This window comes from Lolium rigidum, chromosome 3 (assembly GCF_022539505.1).
Source record: "Lolium rigidum isolate FL_2022 chromosome 3, APGP_CSIRO_Lrig_0.1, whole genome shotgun sequence".
Classification (NCBI taxonomy): domain Eukaryota; kingdom Viridiplantae; phylum Streptophyta; class Magnoliopsida; order Poales; family Poaceae; genus Lolium; species Lolium rigidum.
In genome coordinates, this window is record NC_061510.1 from 22624158 (window position 1) to 22641854 (window position 17697).

Below are 17697 nucleotides of genomic sequence, written 5' to 3' on the forward strand. Positions count from 1 at the left end.
AGGCACCTACCCCCACCTTAATGAGAGAGAGATGATATTAAGATGAACTTGGCTTGTGCCTTCCATCCCTAGTAGATTAGGAAAACCCCCTCCTTAGATTACCAATCTATTGTATCCAATTTTATCCGGATTATCTATTGAGAATCTCTTGCTTTACAACTATATTCTAAATTGATCTTTTTCTCTATGGAATTCTATTTGGATTTGTCGATCTTTTGTCAGAGATTCTACCGTTTGGTCTTTGTCTTGCAATTCTATCGAGTTGGTTGTTTGGACCAACGAGGATAACCGATTGATATGCATGTGTTTGTATCGTGTTCTTCGCGTTCGTCCACCTTCCCGCGAATCCCCTCCACAATCACACTTCATTGGGTTAATTCGTGAAAATCAGGCAACCCACGCTGGCTTAGCCTGTATCACCGGCGGCGGCGGTGGGAGGGTGGGGTGCAGGAGGGAGGCTTGCGGGCTAAAAAAAATTGGACGAGTTCTTCATTGGAGACGCCTGTCCTGTCATCGTGCGCCCTTACATTTACCTATTCAGTTAGCGAATCATATTACAGCCGCATAAAAATCGGTTATTGTTTAGAGCTGTGGATGTGGTATATAGTACTCCATCTGGCTCTAAATACTTGTCATCAGTTCAATGAACTTAGACACATTTTAGACTATCTTCTGCATGTATTTGCAACAAGTATTAAGTGCCGGAGAGACCAGAATGATATTGAAAGAGGTGCCTTTCTTACTCATCCCTGACATAGCTATCAATTGCCATCCACGATACAGAGTGTGATCCAATGCGTTGGCGTTAAAGTATAGACTAACTTACAAGAATTACTATGCTACCACAGCCGCATGCATTTTAGACAGGCATCAAACAAACAGTCGATCACAAAAGATGTGCTGGACTACTCTCATATTACATATACAATTAACTTTTTGTAATGTCTGCCTATCCTAAACGTATGATGTTCCTTGCTGATGAAGCGTTCTGTCTACCTTTGTCACCGGAACATACTCCAGCAAATTTGCTCGGCTCTGCAGTTGCGCACTCAGTCCATACAATTCGTCATGTGATTGGACAGTTCGAAGGCTACATGCATTCAGGGCCATCCAGTTCCTGTGTATGCACAAACATGTCAGAATTGATGACATCCATGGAGACAAGAAACGACTGGAACAACTGCTTGCATCATCGGTCACGTATTAGAAGCTTCAGAAAGACGTAACAGAAGACTAGCAACAAAAGTATAGCATGTACTTTGAGAAGGAAAAGAAGAGGTACAGAGGGAAGAAAATGAAGATAAGATGTTTCACCTTAGATGTGGCAATGCTGTCCCCGCTGCTACCAGTTGCAGCCGAAGTGCCAACCATCGGCATGTGAACTGCCACAGGGAGGACAGGAAGTGGAGACTCAAACAGCAGCACGCTGACTGCCTCTCTAATAGATGGTCTCAGACTGCTATTGAGCTGGCAACATGACAGACCAACTATCAGCATTCTTTCCGCCTCTTGATCATCGAACTTCCCTCTCATACGTTCATCTATGGCGTCCATAAAACACCCGCTGTCATGCCTTTCCCAGACCCACTGGGCCAAGGGGATTGCGTATTCTTCCTGCGCATCTACAACTCCAGGCTTCCTGCCGCTGGCTATCTCGAGGAGTACCACACCAAAGCTGTACACGTCTGACTTCGTGTTGGTCCTTCCAGTGTAGGCGCACTCTGGGTCAATGTAGCCCATAGTTCCCGCAAGAGCGGTTGTAAGGGATCTTCGCCCTTTTTCAACTAGCCTGGCGAGGCCGAAATCCCCTAGTTTGGCGTTGAATTCTGCATCAAGCATAACATTGCTGGGTTTTACATCCCTGTGCAGCACACACTGTTCCCACTCTTGGTGGAGGTACAGTATCGCAGATCCCAACCCGAGCGAGATCTTGTACCTGCAGATAGAAGAGATCAAGGAGAGTCTTATTCTAAAAAATAGGAAAAGAAGACACCACAATAATCCACTTAGTCTAAAATATTTTTTCCATTGATTAGATTGTGGGTCCAAATTATAACGGTCTAGATTTATTAATCTAATTAAGGAATATTTATATGTATTAAGTTCAGTAAAACAAACAGATTAACCAAATGACATTAATTATGTTTTTTCATGTATGTGATATTTTATTTAACACAACAGATGGATGTCTATAGAAACCCCTTGAAATTATAAATTCGTTTCACGGCTGCTTTCAACACACTAAATATGATTGCCTCGCATTTCCGAGGGGCACCTGCCTAGTTTTTTTGTTAATGGGCAAGTGTGAAGAAAACCAAGTGGCATATTCCTGGGTTCTAATCCTAACAATGTTTAAATAAAATGGATTAATATCAAAAAAATACCTGTCTGTCCATGGAAGCACATGATTGGTGGAGCTATGGAGATGCTTGTCAAGGCTTGCATTCGGCATCAATTCATAAACAAGTAGCAGCTCCCTCCCTCCATGGCACCAGCCGACGAGCTTGACAAGGTTTTTATGGCTGAGCTTACCAACGATCCCGACCTCGGAGATATATTCTTTTGATATTAATCCATTTTAGACATTGCAAAATTAACTAGACACATACTATAATGAGTGAATCTACACACTAAAGCTAGAGTAGATACATACCAAAATAGATGAATCTACAATAACCTAAAACATCTTAGATTTGTGAATGAAGAGAGTAACAAGGAAGACTTCCTAGAGTTGGCGAAGGAGGTATATCCATACCCGGGCTTAGGTCTGGAACACTAGTTGGTGGAGGAGCCACATCCAAATATGGATCTACGCCTTGATCCTGAGGTGGCGGAGGAGTCTTTAAGTCTGTACCCATCATACCCGGGTCTACATATATATCCCGAGTTGGCGAAGAAGTCGTTGAGTCTGTACCCATACCCGGGTTTATGTCTGTATCCCGAGTTGGCGGAGGAGCCAGTAAGTCTGTACCCAAACCTGGGAGACTGTACACAAATCCTGGAGGCTGCGGAGATAACGGCGGGGGTGATATCCTGGAAACAGATCTTCTATGGTTATCCTGGAAAGGTTGCAATCACATATCTGTGTTAGCTTGGTGAAATTGCAAAAAAGCAAATAAGCATCACAAAAAACAACGTAGGCATATTCTTTACCACTGTTCAATAGAACTACTAAACAATGTATCTGTGACAGAGACAGCTGCTCTTTCAGTTAAGCCGGGCTGCTGGTAGTACTGACAGTAAATTTGTGACGCCCCAAAACCGGTACCATGAGGATCCCAGCGACCCACAGAAATCCGCACGATATCGATTTTAGGAGACGCACCACCAAGCGCCTCGTACACGCCGAAGCATGCACGCGATGCGGGTGGAATCAATCACGAGAGGTAACATTACAATAGGATTACAATAGAGCCCACAAGAAACATATATATTACAACAACGACTCCAACGAGTCAAGATACAAATAGATATATACAAAGATCCAAATCATACAGAAGATCAAATACATCCGAGTACGGACAAGATACAAATTGGACTAAGAGTCCTGAAGATAACCAAGTGGCGTCCATAACCCTGCCCAGGCCAAGCCGGAAGGGTAACCTTGCTAGCGTCGTCTTCATCGAACATATCTTCATACCAGCCCGGTTATATCCCGTAGAAGCAGCAATAAGTACGGGTTCGTACTTAACAAGACTTCAAGACGTATAAGCATTCGTCAACCAGTCGTCCTTTGTACTTGATGCACGCAGGGGACTTAGAGGACGCAAGAGAAACGTCATAGGCAATATGGTGGGGTTAAGTGGCAGCGTGCAAGCACTAAAAACCTATAGAGACACTCTACAACATTCGTCTATCAGAGAAGGTGAGAGAGCGCATAAACTATCAGTTCTATACTCTGCAAACATAACTCAGCCGATGTGTTCCCCCTTCGCAAAGAAGTACTGGCAAAGGCACCCACACGGTTGTCAAGTTTTAACCATTTATTATTGAAGTTATGCTAACTTACTACGCAAGTTATTTTCAATGAACAACATGTGTAAGTTGTCTATGATCGAGTCATACAGCTCCAAGTCGTCCATAACCGCGGACACGGCTTATCGATAAGATTGTAACCCTGCAGGGGTGCCCAAATGTGCCCACACGCACGATCAACCCACTTGTGACAGGTGGATATCACGACTCGCACTCTCCTTCACGACAACAATGTCCAGGAAGCCACCTAACCAAGTTGAACCCGTATCGAAGTCCGGCCGTATCTCCGAAGCGGACTTAGCTATTGCGAGGACGGCTTCAGAGGGTCAAAACACACACTGGGGCGAATGACCCGCTTCAGCATGCGATAAACGCACGTGCCACACCTATACGTGCATACCAGAAACAAGGGATACAAGGCACCCAGGGGCTTCCCAAAGTAAATAAGTAACATGCTGGCATGCACGCAAACAACAAATGGTAAAACATTACGAAACTAGTTGTGGCCACTGGACAAAGCTGTAGATTCCGGCAGTGGTCGAGGGGAGACCCAGAAACATACCCACGTGTGGTTAGAGCGCTCAGTCTCGGAACAGATAACAAGAACTCGGGGTCCTAATTTATCAAGAAACACAAGTGAGCCGTCATAAAACGAGCAACTGACCCACCGATGCCTCCGCTAACAAATATTAACAAGTAACCATGATATCCTCAACATATATATCCATAAACCATGTGTCATGATTCCCTAACAGATAACCCGATAAGATAGCATTAGCAGTAACGAGATATAAAAGCACTAGCATGCACTACGACTCACAAGGCAGACCCAATAACCAAACAACAGTTGTAGGAGATTGGTGGAGGCAATATAGGCTGCTTAAGGTAACAGGTGGAAGGGACACGTGACAAGAACGCAACTCAAGGATAGCATAAGGGAGTAGGCAAAATAAAATAGGTGAGCGACTTCTGCAGGGGCAGGAGTATAAGGAAAATGCTTGCCTGTTAAAGCTTGTCGAGGGACATCCGGAGAACTTGTCGTATCTCACAACACCACTTCGCGATCCTATCCGGGAAGAAGCAAATGCTGGAACACACAACGGGTGCAAGTCTTACTACTACGGATAAAGAAGAATCGGCATGATCATGATATGATATGCATGGCATAGCAACGATGGTGCGATGCAACTTAACCAAATTAAGCGGAATCGGAACCCCGAATAAATAATTATTAGGGTCGCGTTATTTTTCTACCGGCAATATTAAATGTTATTAGCATGGCAAGGACATGGCATGGGTGAGCTACTCAAGATTAAATGGAACCGGGACAACAATTAATTTATATCCCACATATTCCATATGTTACATATTAGGTGATAATGCAAACTACCACGAAACTATATGATGCGTAATGCAACAACAACATGGATGGCATATTCAGATTCATCTCATTTTTCTGATCGAAAACCATATAAAATACTTTTTATTTTGAGTTACGGATCGGAAGATATGATTTTCACAAGAATTGCACCTATTCTGAAACTTTCAGAAAACACAGAGATAGGAGGTAAACGTTTTATACCCAGGGGAGCTAGCCACTGTGTGACTGACGGTGTGCTGCCAGGGTGAACATACGATGAACAAGCAACAGATGCTGAGATGGCTCCGGCCTGAGGGAAAAGAATAAAACGTGAGTATTTTGTCTATGACCAGATTTGATCAAGCGACATACAGCTCCAGAACATAGAACAGACCAGATGGGGGCTACTTCGTTGATCTTGTAGATGGTGTAGTGCTCGACTCTATTGAACCATCTGCAGATGTGAGAACTGACGCACAAACAAAGAATTAAGAAGCTGGATTATTCAGCCAGAGTGGGAGATTGAACAAAGATCTCTCCAAGGAAAAACAAAGGAACGAACCAAGCTGGGATAGCTTCAGATCATGTTGACGTGGAGTACTGCATCAACTGGAAACAACAAGGCAGCGACTTCGTGCTGGTGTACGCGAAACTGACGAAACTGAAAAACTTGGCGAGGCAGGTGGCGCACACGGTAGATGGAGCAGGACGGGGATGCGGCCAGCGGGGGAAGGCGATCTGAGGTGCGGTTGTTGGCGCAGTAGGTGCGCCTCGGAGCGGGGAACTTGATGGTGGTGGTTCTAAGCCCAGGAGCTCGCCGGAGATACGCCGTCGACGAGGTTCTGCGGACGGCAAGGATAAGTCACTGACGTGAAAACGAACCAGAGCGAGACCAGGAAGAGGGAGAGGTCCAGGAGCTGCGCCACGTTACCAGAAACATGATGGTGTGGTTGAGGTAGCCGGAGAAGAACTAGGCCGGCCGGAAACGAAGATTTGTCGCCGGAGTCGGAGAAGAAGATGAAGAAGAAGACGGCGATTTCGCGCTCGATTCGAAGCTTCCTTGGGTCGAGGAGATTCAGCGTGACGTGGAGAAGATCTTGGTGGCCCTGGTTCAGCGAAAGGTTGTCGGAGACGACGCGGCGACGGCAAAGGTACTCGGTATTGACTGAATTTTCTGAATTTCTGTACACTCTTGCGTCTCTCTTTGTTTCCGTCTCCGGTTTGGCTTGGGAAGGCGGAAAGAGCAGAGATTGGCGGCGCCGATGGGGAGGAGGACTAGGGTTCGATGGGACTGGTGTGGGGATTGTAGAGGGGAAAAGGAGCAGGTGGCCTGGGTCTGGGTGGTTGGCCACGCTGCGTGACCATGTGAGGGACAAGACAAGAATGATGTGCTTTTCCTTGGCAACAGAAACGATCAGATGGGCTGTTGTTGGTTGCTGCTTCTGTTCTCCAATCTTTTCCTTCAGCTTCTTGTTTCTTTTTCTCAAAGATTTGGTATGAAACAAAAAGGGAAAGAAGGAAAGTTTTCAAAGGATTTGAAACACTATATTTTGGTTTAAGAATAATTTTGCAAGGTCTGAAAATATTTGGTTTTGGTTTTAATTGAAATAAGAGAAAGGAGGGGAGAGGTTTATTAATAAACCATATGAGAGGGGAAAAAATAATTTTTATTTGATACAATCTTGTGAATGATATGATGTATATGCCATGATGATGCACAAAGAAAAAAAAACAACCAAAATCTAATAGGGGTATTTTTTTCCTGGGTCGCTACAATATATTAATTTTGACATGAGAATCTACAATCTTCCCGCCGAAGAACATCACTACCATATAGAAAGATAGAAATTGATGCACAATAAAGGAATTAAGCCCCTGGTTCAAGGTCTCGTCAACTTGGATATTGCTGACTTCATTCTCCTATTTGAGAAGGACCTAGTTCCTTGAATATATTATTGAAAATGGGATACATGACAATACCTTCTCACTGTAGCAAATGAGAAAATATAAGGATATATGACAGGGTAAGTCCCTGAGTATCTAGAGTTTTATTTACCAGAGTCAATGAGTAGCAGAGTAAGATCTAAGAATCGTGAATTTATAAAAAGAATGTTTGCTGACCCATTGGGTTGATGAATTATTCAAAGGGTGTTAGTCACCACAAGTTCACGCTTCACCTCGGAACATATCTCATGTGATCGTGTAAGAATAAAAATACTTCGATGACGAGTTACGTTTCCCTAACCTTTCCGTAGCCTATCTGGGTGCACGGGAACATGTAGTTCAGAAATCAATCGTTTAAGAAATGTAACGAACCCAATATGTTATCAATCTGGAGATATAACCAAATGTTTGCTGAGTATTCAGAATACAGAAAACATACAATTCCCACGCTTACTTTCTTGCAGCCAACCAAATGCCGTTGTGAATACAAAATCTAATGTAGAAAATGATGGGGTGAAAGAAGAAGCATCACGTACCAATCTTCAAGATCGAGCTGCACAAACCGAATGATGCGTTCTTAAGGACTAGCCACGCGTAAGAAGATGAACAGAGCTGATTATTTCCTGCCATGAAAATAAAAAATATATCCACAAGTCAACGCTTCATCCATCCATCCAGGAAAAGAAGAATATGCCTATTTCTCACGGAGCAGATCGCAGAAAACAAAATGCTCTCTTAACTACCAATGCTAATGCTAACGGCAATATTCTTGGACACAGGTCTACTACACAGATCTAAACAAAGAGATGTACTACATCTTCGGATGGGATGTTGTAAACGAAGAGATCTACAAACCAGCATGACAACGAACAGCCTAAGCATGACAAGAAACATGTCTAACCATGCTTAGACTAGAAAAGGTTTGCAAGGTAACATATGTACGAAATAAGCAACCGGATCTGCAAAATAAGCATGGAAAAGTTACCACCAAACAGATCAACTAAATCCGCATGACAAGGAACAACCTAAGCATTTTCACTACTGTTCAGTAACAAACAAGAAAAAAAAGATCTCAACATGTTTAGACCCGGAAAAGCTTTGCAAGCTACAGGATGTACAACTTACGCATGGAAAAAAAGTTGAAATCAACCAGCTCGAACAAAATCCGCATGTCAAAGAACACAACCTAATAACAAAATCAGATCTAAACATGCATTATGTGAATATCAAAAGAGGACTGCTAACTGATGTAGTCCATCTTACTATGGAAAAGGCGGAACTCAAGAAACTAATCATTCGATTAACAAGCAAAATAATGCGGCCTACCTTTCAACGGGAGGGGGGAATTCTCGAGAAAAACAGAAGGGAGGATGAAGCGGGGAAGAGGAGCGAACAGGGGAAGTGCGGAGAGGTAGGAGAGACGGTGAACCGGGGAAGAGGAACAGGGGAAGTGCGGAGCGGAGAGATAGAGGGAGTGGAGAGGTACGGGTGTGTTTGCTGTACGGAGAACGTATCTTGTGAAACGACCGGACTCATGAACCGACTGCACCGATCTATTATGGACCATTTGATGTGAAAAGAAGTGACATGATGCAGCTAAGGGGTGGGCTGATGGAACGTTTGCAGATTAAACCTCGAAGTGTAGCTGAATCATGCCAACAGTCATGTTCTTCCCAAAGTTATCGTCTACCTTGCACCGGCAGAAGTTGCAGCTGACCTCCTGTACCTGCAACTGGGTCGGCTCGACGCCATCAACGAACTCGGCAAACTTTTACGGTAGTCGTTTGATGCCGAGGTCCTCGCGATGCAGAGGAGCAACTCGAAGTAGCGATCCTCCTGCGAAGACGACAACGACGCAGGCGACGACGACGACGCATGCGATGACGACCGTGTGGCTGTAGCTGCTCCACCTCGGCAGCCCCGGCCCCGGGGGTGGCCACGCCCGCGGCCTCGACCACCTCGCCGGCCTCCTGGACCAGCCATGGAGTTCATCGCGGCGGTGGTTGCGTCGCAGGAAGAGCTAGGCGGCACTACGGTGGAGGTTGTGGCGGCTAGGGTTTGTGAGGAGGAGTGGATGAGGAAGACGAGCGTGCACCCTCTTTATATAGGTCGGAGGCAGACGAGGGGCGCGGCACGCGTGGCATCGCCATTACTTCGTTGGCAGAGGTGGGCGGCGGCCGCTCGGCAAGCGAGGCATCGCCATTAGCGTGGCCGCAGACTGCTGAAGCGACGCAACGGCGCCAGTCACTGGCGCGCCTGAGAAGACGCATCGAGTCGGAGTCGCTGTCAGGCGGGTCCATCGAAACGTCCGCCAGACACGAGCGGACACTCGGCGCGTCCGCAGAAACGCATCCGAGACGCATATTTAAGTCAGATTTGCGTCTACGCGGATAACCCAAACACTATGCATCGGACCGTTGGATCTGGTCCCAAACACACTTTTCATCCACACAAACATAAACAAATATTTTCATCGCTCCGTTAGAGATACCCTAAAGTCAAACAACTCGAGCGCCGCCATATCCTGACTATGTACATCCCGTGCTCCACTCTCTCTACCCTGACGGCAGCACCGCCCGGGCGGAGAGACAGGCGAGCCAGGGATATGGTGGCGACTGTAACCACATGCCTACAGCTAATCGGCGGCGGCAGATCCGGTATAACGCTGAACGGAGTCGAGCAGCAGGCAAAGAAAATTAATTAATTAAACGTGCGTGGCAGATAACTATCCCTGTATCATTTCAAAGTATATATATGACCGTTTATTTATTTATCTTAGAGAAGAAAAATAATAACCTCACAGGATCATAGCGCTAAGGACGTGATCAGGCTGCGCACGCCATCGCATGCCTGCGAGAATGGTTTGCATATGCACGATCCAGCGTTCTTCTTCAACGCAGTTAATTCCTGACGTGCTCGGTTGTTATCCATGATCTGGACGTGTAACCACAAAATGCCCGAATTAGAATGACACACTGTCAAGATCCATGGAATCCAGCTACACACAACAGCTACTAGTCACGCACCGGGTTCGCAACGCGACACGCGCGCGCATCTATCCCCCGGTAGGCCGGTACATCACTGCCGCTTTTTTTTTCCCTTTCTAAAATGGAAGGGAACATGTACGTGACGAGTTCCTTTTTTCCTTTTTAATGATAATGGAAGGGGAGACGTCACGAGTTAACATGGCAGGCACGATATCGTGCGTGTGACTAGTCCTGCAGTTGCATGCATAGGCCTATCCAAACCCAAACAGGATTATTATGCTAGAGCAGCCTGCAGGTTCCATTCACCTTAGGATAGATCTTCTTGTTGGAAATGCACAAAATACTACTACTGTCATCTCTAATTTGCTAGCTATCAATCATCCGGCTTCAACCATTTACCATATTTTCACCTTCCTTAGGTGCATTTGGAAAATGAGAAATGAAAAACTGTTCTCCAACAAAGAAAATTTGCCAAATAGGTTTACTATAAGGACTCAAGCTTCAATAAATAGTTTGCAATTGAATGCTCCTAATTCTCCTGCTATTAAAACTGTTTCTTTTCCTGTAGAATTGCATATGCAGGTTGCAGGACCAAAAATCTTTGTTTCATATTTACTTTGCTTGTTTTTGTTTTCTAGGCTTATTTGTTCCATTCATCTAGCAGACAAGCACCGTTTTTTGCTCGTTCTATTTTCCCAATTAGATGGGCGATGGGGAGAGGTTTAAGGATGGATAAGAGAGGGAGGAGAGGAAAGAGGATGGAGAATGGAGGAGAAGAGATGAGAGGATGGAGTGGAGGAGAGGAGGGCGGGTTGCCGGAGTGCTTGGAGGAGAGGAGGAAGGGGCGCCCGAGTGGAGGAGAGCAGGAGGAGGAGGAGAGGATGGAGGAATCTGTGGAGAAGGTGGCAGTGGGGGTAGTTGGTGGCCGACCATCTCGAATTTTGGAAGCGGGAAGGTTAGCAGTGGCGCACCAGAAACAAGTTTCTTATATGAAAATGTATCTACGTAAAATTTTACATCTGATTTCAAAGCATATGGTCGTTTAGCGATTTTTTAGATTCCCCAAAATAAAAAATGAAACAGGTAGTTTTCAGGCAAAAAAATATAGTAGAAAACTTCCTGTTTCCTTTTCAATTTTGGGGAATCTAAAAAATCTTTAAACGACCTTAGGCTTTGAAAGCAGATAATTTTTTATCGTAGATAAGTTTTCATATAAAAACATTTTCACTAGAGGAGGATATATGCAACCAGAAAATTCATTTTACCGATACATATAGCAATTTTGCAAAAACAAAAGTCGAAATTCATGTTTGTTAAATTCGCGTGCAACTAGATGACATAACACCTTAACATCTCGAAGGATTTTATTTTTTGAATATTTATCAATTTCTTTTACTTTTTTTAAACCAGAAAGGCGATCAGGAGGGGCGGGTAATGCGGGAATGTTGGGCACCACTTAGTAGTGCTACTACATACCAATGGCGCACCATGTAGAGCTGCACCACTGCTATGGTGCCCCATTGGTATGTTTAGGGGATTGGTCAAACCTTCATCAAATATAGTTGTGGCGCACTACTCACTAGGTGCGCCAATTATGATAGCTATGACGCACCATGTATAGGTGCGCCATTGCTATACAGCAGTGGTACACCACTAGCACGCCTTATCGCTAGATCTTTTCTAGTAGTGACTCCAGTTGCCACTCCACCTGAGGATGCTGACACCCAAGAGTCTAAGATGCCGGTCGTCGATGGCGCCCCTGAGAAGCCTGCTAACGTCCCTGAAAAGGGCTCTTCAGGTAAGAGGAAGAGGGGTGCATTCGCCGCCGACGAGATTGTGGCATTCACTCGCATGACCTCCACTGGTAAGGACGTCGGGAAGGCTATACGGGACAACAAGGCTAGTGACATGCACACTAACTTTTACCAGCAAGCCGTGGACAGTGTTGGCTTCAGTGAGTAGTCTCTCATGGAGATGCATATCCACCTCGTCGATCACAAGGCCTAGGGTAGCAGCTTTGTGGGCATGGTACCGCCACACAAGGTCCTCTAGCTTAGGACCTACATGTCCAAATACTACTACAATATGTAGTGGTGGCATTGGGGCCATGGGGTGATGGGGGTGCATGCATGGAGGCAGAGGCGGATCTGTAGGGTGGTTACGGTAGTGCATGGACCACCCTGGAATTTCTACTTAGCCTATATATTATTAAAAAATTAAAAATAAATATAATTAAAAATATATATACTGTTGCACCACCCTGACATATTGTGCTAGATCGCTACTGCATGGAGGTGATGGTGATGAATATGACTTGATGACGATGTACATTTTGGTTGTAGTTATGGCTTAAAAATTTCTAATGGTATGTATATATGATGAGGTGATATATACTAACGCATCATGTGATTGTGACCTTGTAGTGTCAGGATGACATCCTTTTTATTATGGTGGTAGGTTGACACCATAGTTGCAGTGTCAGGGTAGACATCCTTTTTGTTGTGGTGGCAGGTTAACATCATAGTTGCAGTGATATGATGAACATGTGATCTATTTTTGGTAATGATCATGCATGTTCCTCTTAGTTATTGATGTGGTGTGAACTTGTGATGTTTTCTCTTATGACTTTGTTGATGCTTGTGATCATGTTTCTTACTTGTTCTTCTGGTGGCATGCTAGTGGTATGTGGTGCTCAAAGGAAGGCATCCAGGATCTGCAATTAATGGAGATCTACCAATATCAAGCCACTGATTTCTCCAACAACACCTACAAAGGGTACCATACTTTGGAGGAGGCTGAAGAGAAGTAGGAGAGCTTCTTAGTTGATCAAGTTAAGGCTATTCAGGCTATGGCTAATTAGTCAATGCTTTTTCTAGCTATGCCTTCAGGAGAAGGATTACTTCAGACACGAGAGAGTTGGGTGAAAGATTTCATCTCATCCTCATAATCGTGATGATTGTTACGTTCTTCTTCTAGTTCCTCTGCTTATTTAAACCATGGTAACAATATATCAGTTTATGTGTGCAACTAAACACCAACATCGCGCATCAGCAGAGCTAAAATGGGTAATGTGCAGACCACCAAACAAAAGGGGTTAGTTGTCCACCGATGCAAGAAAAACCTTCACAGAGCATAAAACAACATGCTATTTTCGGACCAGGAAGCGCAAAACTCAGCCCTGCCGACGAAGCGAGCGTCGACAGTCGATAGATACATATAGTCGGTTCACGCGCATACACGCACTCGGCCGCCGGCGGCTGTCATGCCTAGCTGGAGAGCAGCCGATGCCGTGCACGCTCCGCTGTCTCGTGCGTGCAAAGGTCCAGCCGTCCACGGTCGCCATGAACGACCACGCGGCTCCAATCACAAGAGAAAAATGAGGCGTCCCTTCCCTCGATCCTTGCCGGTGTCACGAGACAGCGACGCCGTTGAAACACGACGCACCATCGTTTGCATCACAGCGAGTGCTGACGACGAAAGGCGAAGCGCGTCGCGTGAGCACGACCACGAATGATTGGGGACGCAATGTAATCTGACACACGAGAGTATAACGCATGCATGAGATTAGATGCAATGATGACGCTGACGACCACCGCCGGCCTGTCAAAAGCCGATGGTTAATCAAACCAATTATTCGCTAAAACAGCACAATTATCCAAACCCAAAGGTACAACAAGTTGAAGGCTAGTGTGGGCACATTATCCACAGGGAAGACTGCAGTGGTGCTTTTAAGCCTAAAAGCCACCGCACCGAGGTGTGTATCTACATGCACGCACGCAAAGCTCCTCCTTAAATCAGGCGCATCATATAGCATGCTGGAACAGCACCATATCAGGAACACTGAACCAGCATGATACACAGCAGCAGCAGCAGCACAGACCAATGGGATGTAGCAGGGGAGAGGAGAACACCAGGTCTCTCCTATTTAGCTTCTAGTACTTGACTGGCTTCCACCACCGGGGCCCCTGGGCTGCTTGCCGTTCTGCGGGGCGAGATTGTCCACCGCCGCCCTCTTCGGCCTCAGCTATACAGATGAGGACATTGCGATGAGAAAAAAATATCATTGACGGTCTACCTGTCCTTCATTACTACTGATTAAGAAATGTACTGGTAGATCACCTTGTTCTCGGACTTTTGGTAGAAATGCCTCAGCAGGATGTTCCTGGGGTCTGTTGTGATTACTGCAGTTCCAGGCGAAAGATTGTCGGCCGTCAGTGAAAGTACCACAAACGAAAAGGTGGTTTCCATACAGCAGGAGAAAATGAACTCGGAGAATTTCCAGCAGTTCAAGATTTCTAGTGGGAGTGGGTGAGTGCCTCCAAGGAGTATAAATTAATAAAAAGGAGCAGCCACTGGATCTCATCTACTTTGAACATGCGTAACTTAATGCCCTCAACAAGATATGCAAAAACACATAACTAGCAGTTATTGTCAGAAAAAAATACAAACATAACTAGCAGTTAGGAATCAGGGGCAGTGAGCTCCTTAATTCAGAAAGTAGTTAATTTCATTAGAATTTTGTTTCGCAAATGCATCTGCCAGAAGCTTAATTTGCCACATAAAAATTTCATATGAAAAAGACATGATAAACATTGATGGAAACTGGCAATGAGGAAATTGCTCGATCCTGCAACAAACCAATGCAGGCCAACCTCAACATAAAGCATCTAAGAAGGATATTCAATAAATTTCAGCTACCCAGAATCTGTGGAAAAATCTTAAACTTCTAACTACAGTTCAGGATTAAGTGCCTATCCACAAGATTCTTGTTTTTATGTATTTCTCAGTTTGTCAACAAAAAAAATGTTATAAATTGAGTGCTTGGTGGTTCAGTACGTTTTGCTGTTTGGAGATATATATCCCTGTCTGCTTTGTTGAAAGTAAAACTATTTCGTTAGTTGATAAGCAGCATGGAATCAAGTTGCCATTCACTACAAGTTGGGCCAAAAACTTCAAAAGCAATCAGGATATTTTTCATTTTAGCCAGGCCTGAGTCAATTAGGCCCCAGACAAATGGCATACGCCAACAATGTGCACAAAGGACAAGCAAAGCCTCTGGACCGAAAAACCTAACTAGGTCTGTTGATTCATCATTAGGCAACCACCTGCGCCTTTTAACTCAACCCAAGCAATTCCTGTCAAGGACCTATCACTGAAAGCACACCGTCTCAAAGGGATTTTTCACACAACTCCCCTAACAATTTAGCTTGAAGGGAACCTTGACGCTTGAAGATTCTACATTGAAGGTGTAATGATATAAGACATCCCTGCTAGGTCCTGACTCATTAAGCACTATGTAATTTAACATTGTCTTTCTTTTTCCTCACGCTACAAGAGAACAGTTAACGCAGAGACTAAGATTAGACATCAATGCAAAGATCCTACATGAAACTATTAAAGGACCGGCAATCTGTGACATGCAAAACCCTGAGGTAGTCAAGGAAAAAATCGGCTACATGTGCATGTTTAATACACTAACATCATCTACACTTGAATATATCACCCAGAAGACACCTCTGGTACCGCAGGAAGGGGTACTCATAGAGACATTTAACTGTTACAAGTACTTCAGTGTTTGCCAGGATGTTACATTATGAGCAACGATGGCCATCTGTGACATGAATCTCAACCCTACTGAAGTAGTATTTGAGATGAATAATAAGTATTGCTAGTGGTTTGAACCTTATTCATGTGCTGTTAGACGGTGTGTACAAGTAAAATTAGGGAACATGCTTTTGTAAACTTGAAATGTCTCGACGGAACAGACATTGTTCACAATGTGAATTTGTGAAGGCCTAACATTGAGAAAGGCCAGTACGTTGATATTTTCACGAAAAACTGGGGTGTAGTCAAGGAAATATATTCAGCTGCTGCTAGCTCAGGCAAGTATGCAGTTTTAATCTTACAGATAACTAAAATAGGTCCATTTGAGTTACCATCCATAGCTATTAGCTGGTAATGACCACTTATCAGCACTAAGTACGTTCTTTTACAGACCAGGGGTTTGAGTGAAGATGGTGGAGGCCACTATTGGCGTAGGATAGTTCAGTCACTATGGGCAACATTGATGATTTTTTTAATACTAGACTTCACATTCTCTGGTTTCTGGTAATGGAAATACCATGGCCAAACCATCATAAAATAGCCAAATTTAGAAACATAATGCTAAATCCTATGTTGATTATCAGCCAAGCAGAACGAATGCACACCCTTTCTCGACGTTATTGAGAACATAATACGGACTCTCATGACTTAACATGGCATCCTTCTGAAAGAGAAGATATCCATCTGGCTTAAATACCACTCAGTTCAGATCAAACAGTTCCTGAAACCTTTGCCATGCGGAACACTACTGTAAAGAGAGTTTGACGTAGCGCCAAGGAGCACAAATTCAATTACGTGCACAAGTCTAATGACGGAAACCAGTTAGGCTAAATTTGTAGAAGGGCCAAGCAGCCCAAATACACCGTTTGAATTAATATGGGCAGGGATTACCTTGATTAGGAGGTGGATCCGTCCTATGTGCTGCGACGTAAGTGGTCGGTGTGACGCTCTGGCGAGAAACACAAATAATGTAGATTAGCATTAGCACCATGTCAACCAAATACCTGCAACATTATAATCGCTAGCATGGCATTCTGTTTTCCCTTTTTCAGTAGCACCGGACCAACTGAATACTGGAAACACAGTACACATAACAATAACCACCAAAACCTAAATCAGTCATTGTGCAAAAGTTCCACTGAATATGACCCAAATTATTTGGCAACTGGACTTAAGCGAACTGCTACAATCTTTTAGCCATGTACCTATACCTGAAATCTAGCAAAGACAGGCAGTAGCTATACTGAATTCTATCAAAGACTCGCGAATCCTCTCCTTTTGGGCACAAATAAACTACAGTACAAGCATCATAGGAGATGAATCATACAATCACTGCACCCAAGAGCTCTCTAATGCAACTTCTTCAAGCATACATAGGATATGATACTCGGCAGGGCGGCGCAGCAACAAATGAACTCCAAATGAAATGACGCAAGGAAGGGGAGCTGACCGACCGAGGGTTGGGCGGAGGGGTCGGCCGGGATGAGCTGGCTGAAGTTCTGCGGGTTGTGGCTCGGCCAGCCGCCCAGGGGGCTTCCCATCGCCGCCGCCTCCGCCGCTGCTGCTGGGTCCTCGCCGTGATCTCCGTGCCGTCGCCGACTCCGGCCACGCTCCCTGCCCCCTTTTTCCTCACAGGTGTCTGATGGACTTGTGTCCCGACCACGCGGAGTAGTTCATAGAGCACGTCAGCCCACTCATCTCGGGCCTTATGCCTAATGGGCCGCGCGAAGTTTTTCCTATCCGTGTGTTTTCTTTTTTTTCGAAATGAGGAGTTTAGCCCCGGCTTCTGCATCATCCGTGTGTTTTCTTGTCCGTGTGTTTTCTTGA

The 17697-nt window shown here is 44.8% G+C and overlaps 2 protein-coding genes across 4 annotated transcripts; both read right to left on the reverse strand.

Annotated features, from left to right (window-relative positions):
- Positions 1–716: 716 nt before the first annotated feature.
- LOC124701276 (L-type lectin-domain containing receptor kinase IX.1-like) lies at positions 717–6687 on the reverse strand. Of its 3 annotated transcripts, XM_047233322.1 has the most exons (8): positions 6267–6687; positions 5898–6177; positions 5730–5804; positions 5558–5645; positions 2756–3059; positions 2385–2559; positions 1315–1936; positions 717–1117 (listed from the first exon to the last, which is right to left on the reverse strand). In XM_047233322.1, exons 5-8 carry the CDS (start codon positions 2916–2918, stop codon positions 1091–1093), a joined length of 987 nt encoding a protein of 328 aa, XP_047089278.1. In that variant the 5' UTR covers positions 2919–3059; positions 5558–5645; positions 5730–5804; positions 5898–6177; positions 6267–6687; the 3' UTR covers positions 717–1090. The 3 variants fall into 3 exon arrangements, 2 of the variants coding, with proteins under 2 accessions (XP_047089278.1, XP_047089279.1); XR_007001967.1 differs by lacking the exons at positions 717–1117; positions 1315–1936; positions 2385–2559; positions 2756–3059 and adding an exon at positions 5013–5062; XM_047233323.1 differs by lacking the exons at positions 5558–5645; positions 5730–5804; positions 5898–6177; positions 6267–6687 and having other exon boundaries at positions 2756–3268.
- Positions 6688–13858: 7171 nt separating this feature from the next.
- Positions 13859–17454, reverse strand: LOC124695077 (DET1- and DDB1-associated protein 1). The gene is made up of 4 exons (XM_047227968.1): positions 17325–17454; positions 16762–16819; positions 14386–14447; positions 13859–14290 (listed from the first exon to the last, which is right to left on the reverse strand). The coding sequence occupies exons 1-4, from the start codon at positions 17409–17411 to the stop codon at positions 14192–14194; spliced, it is 306 nt and encodes a 101-aa protein (XP_047083924.1). The 5' UTR covers positions 17412–17454; the 3' UTR covers positions 13859–14191.
- Between the last annotated feature and the right edge of the window lie 243 nt (positions 17455–17697).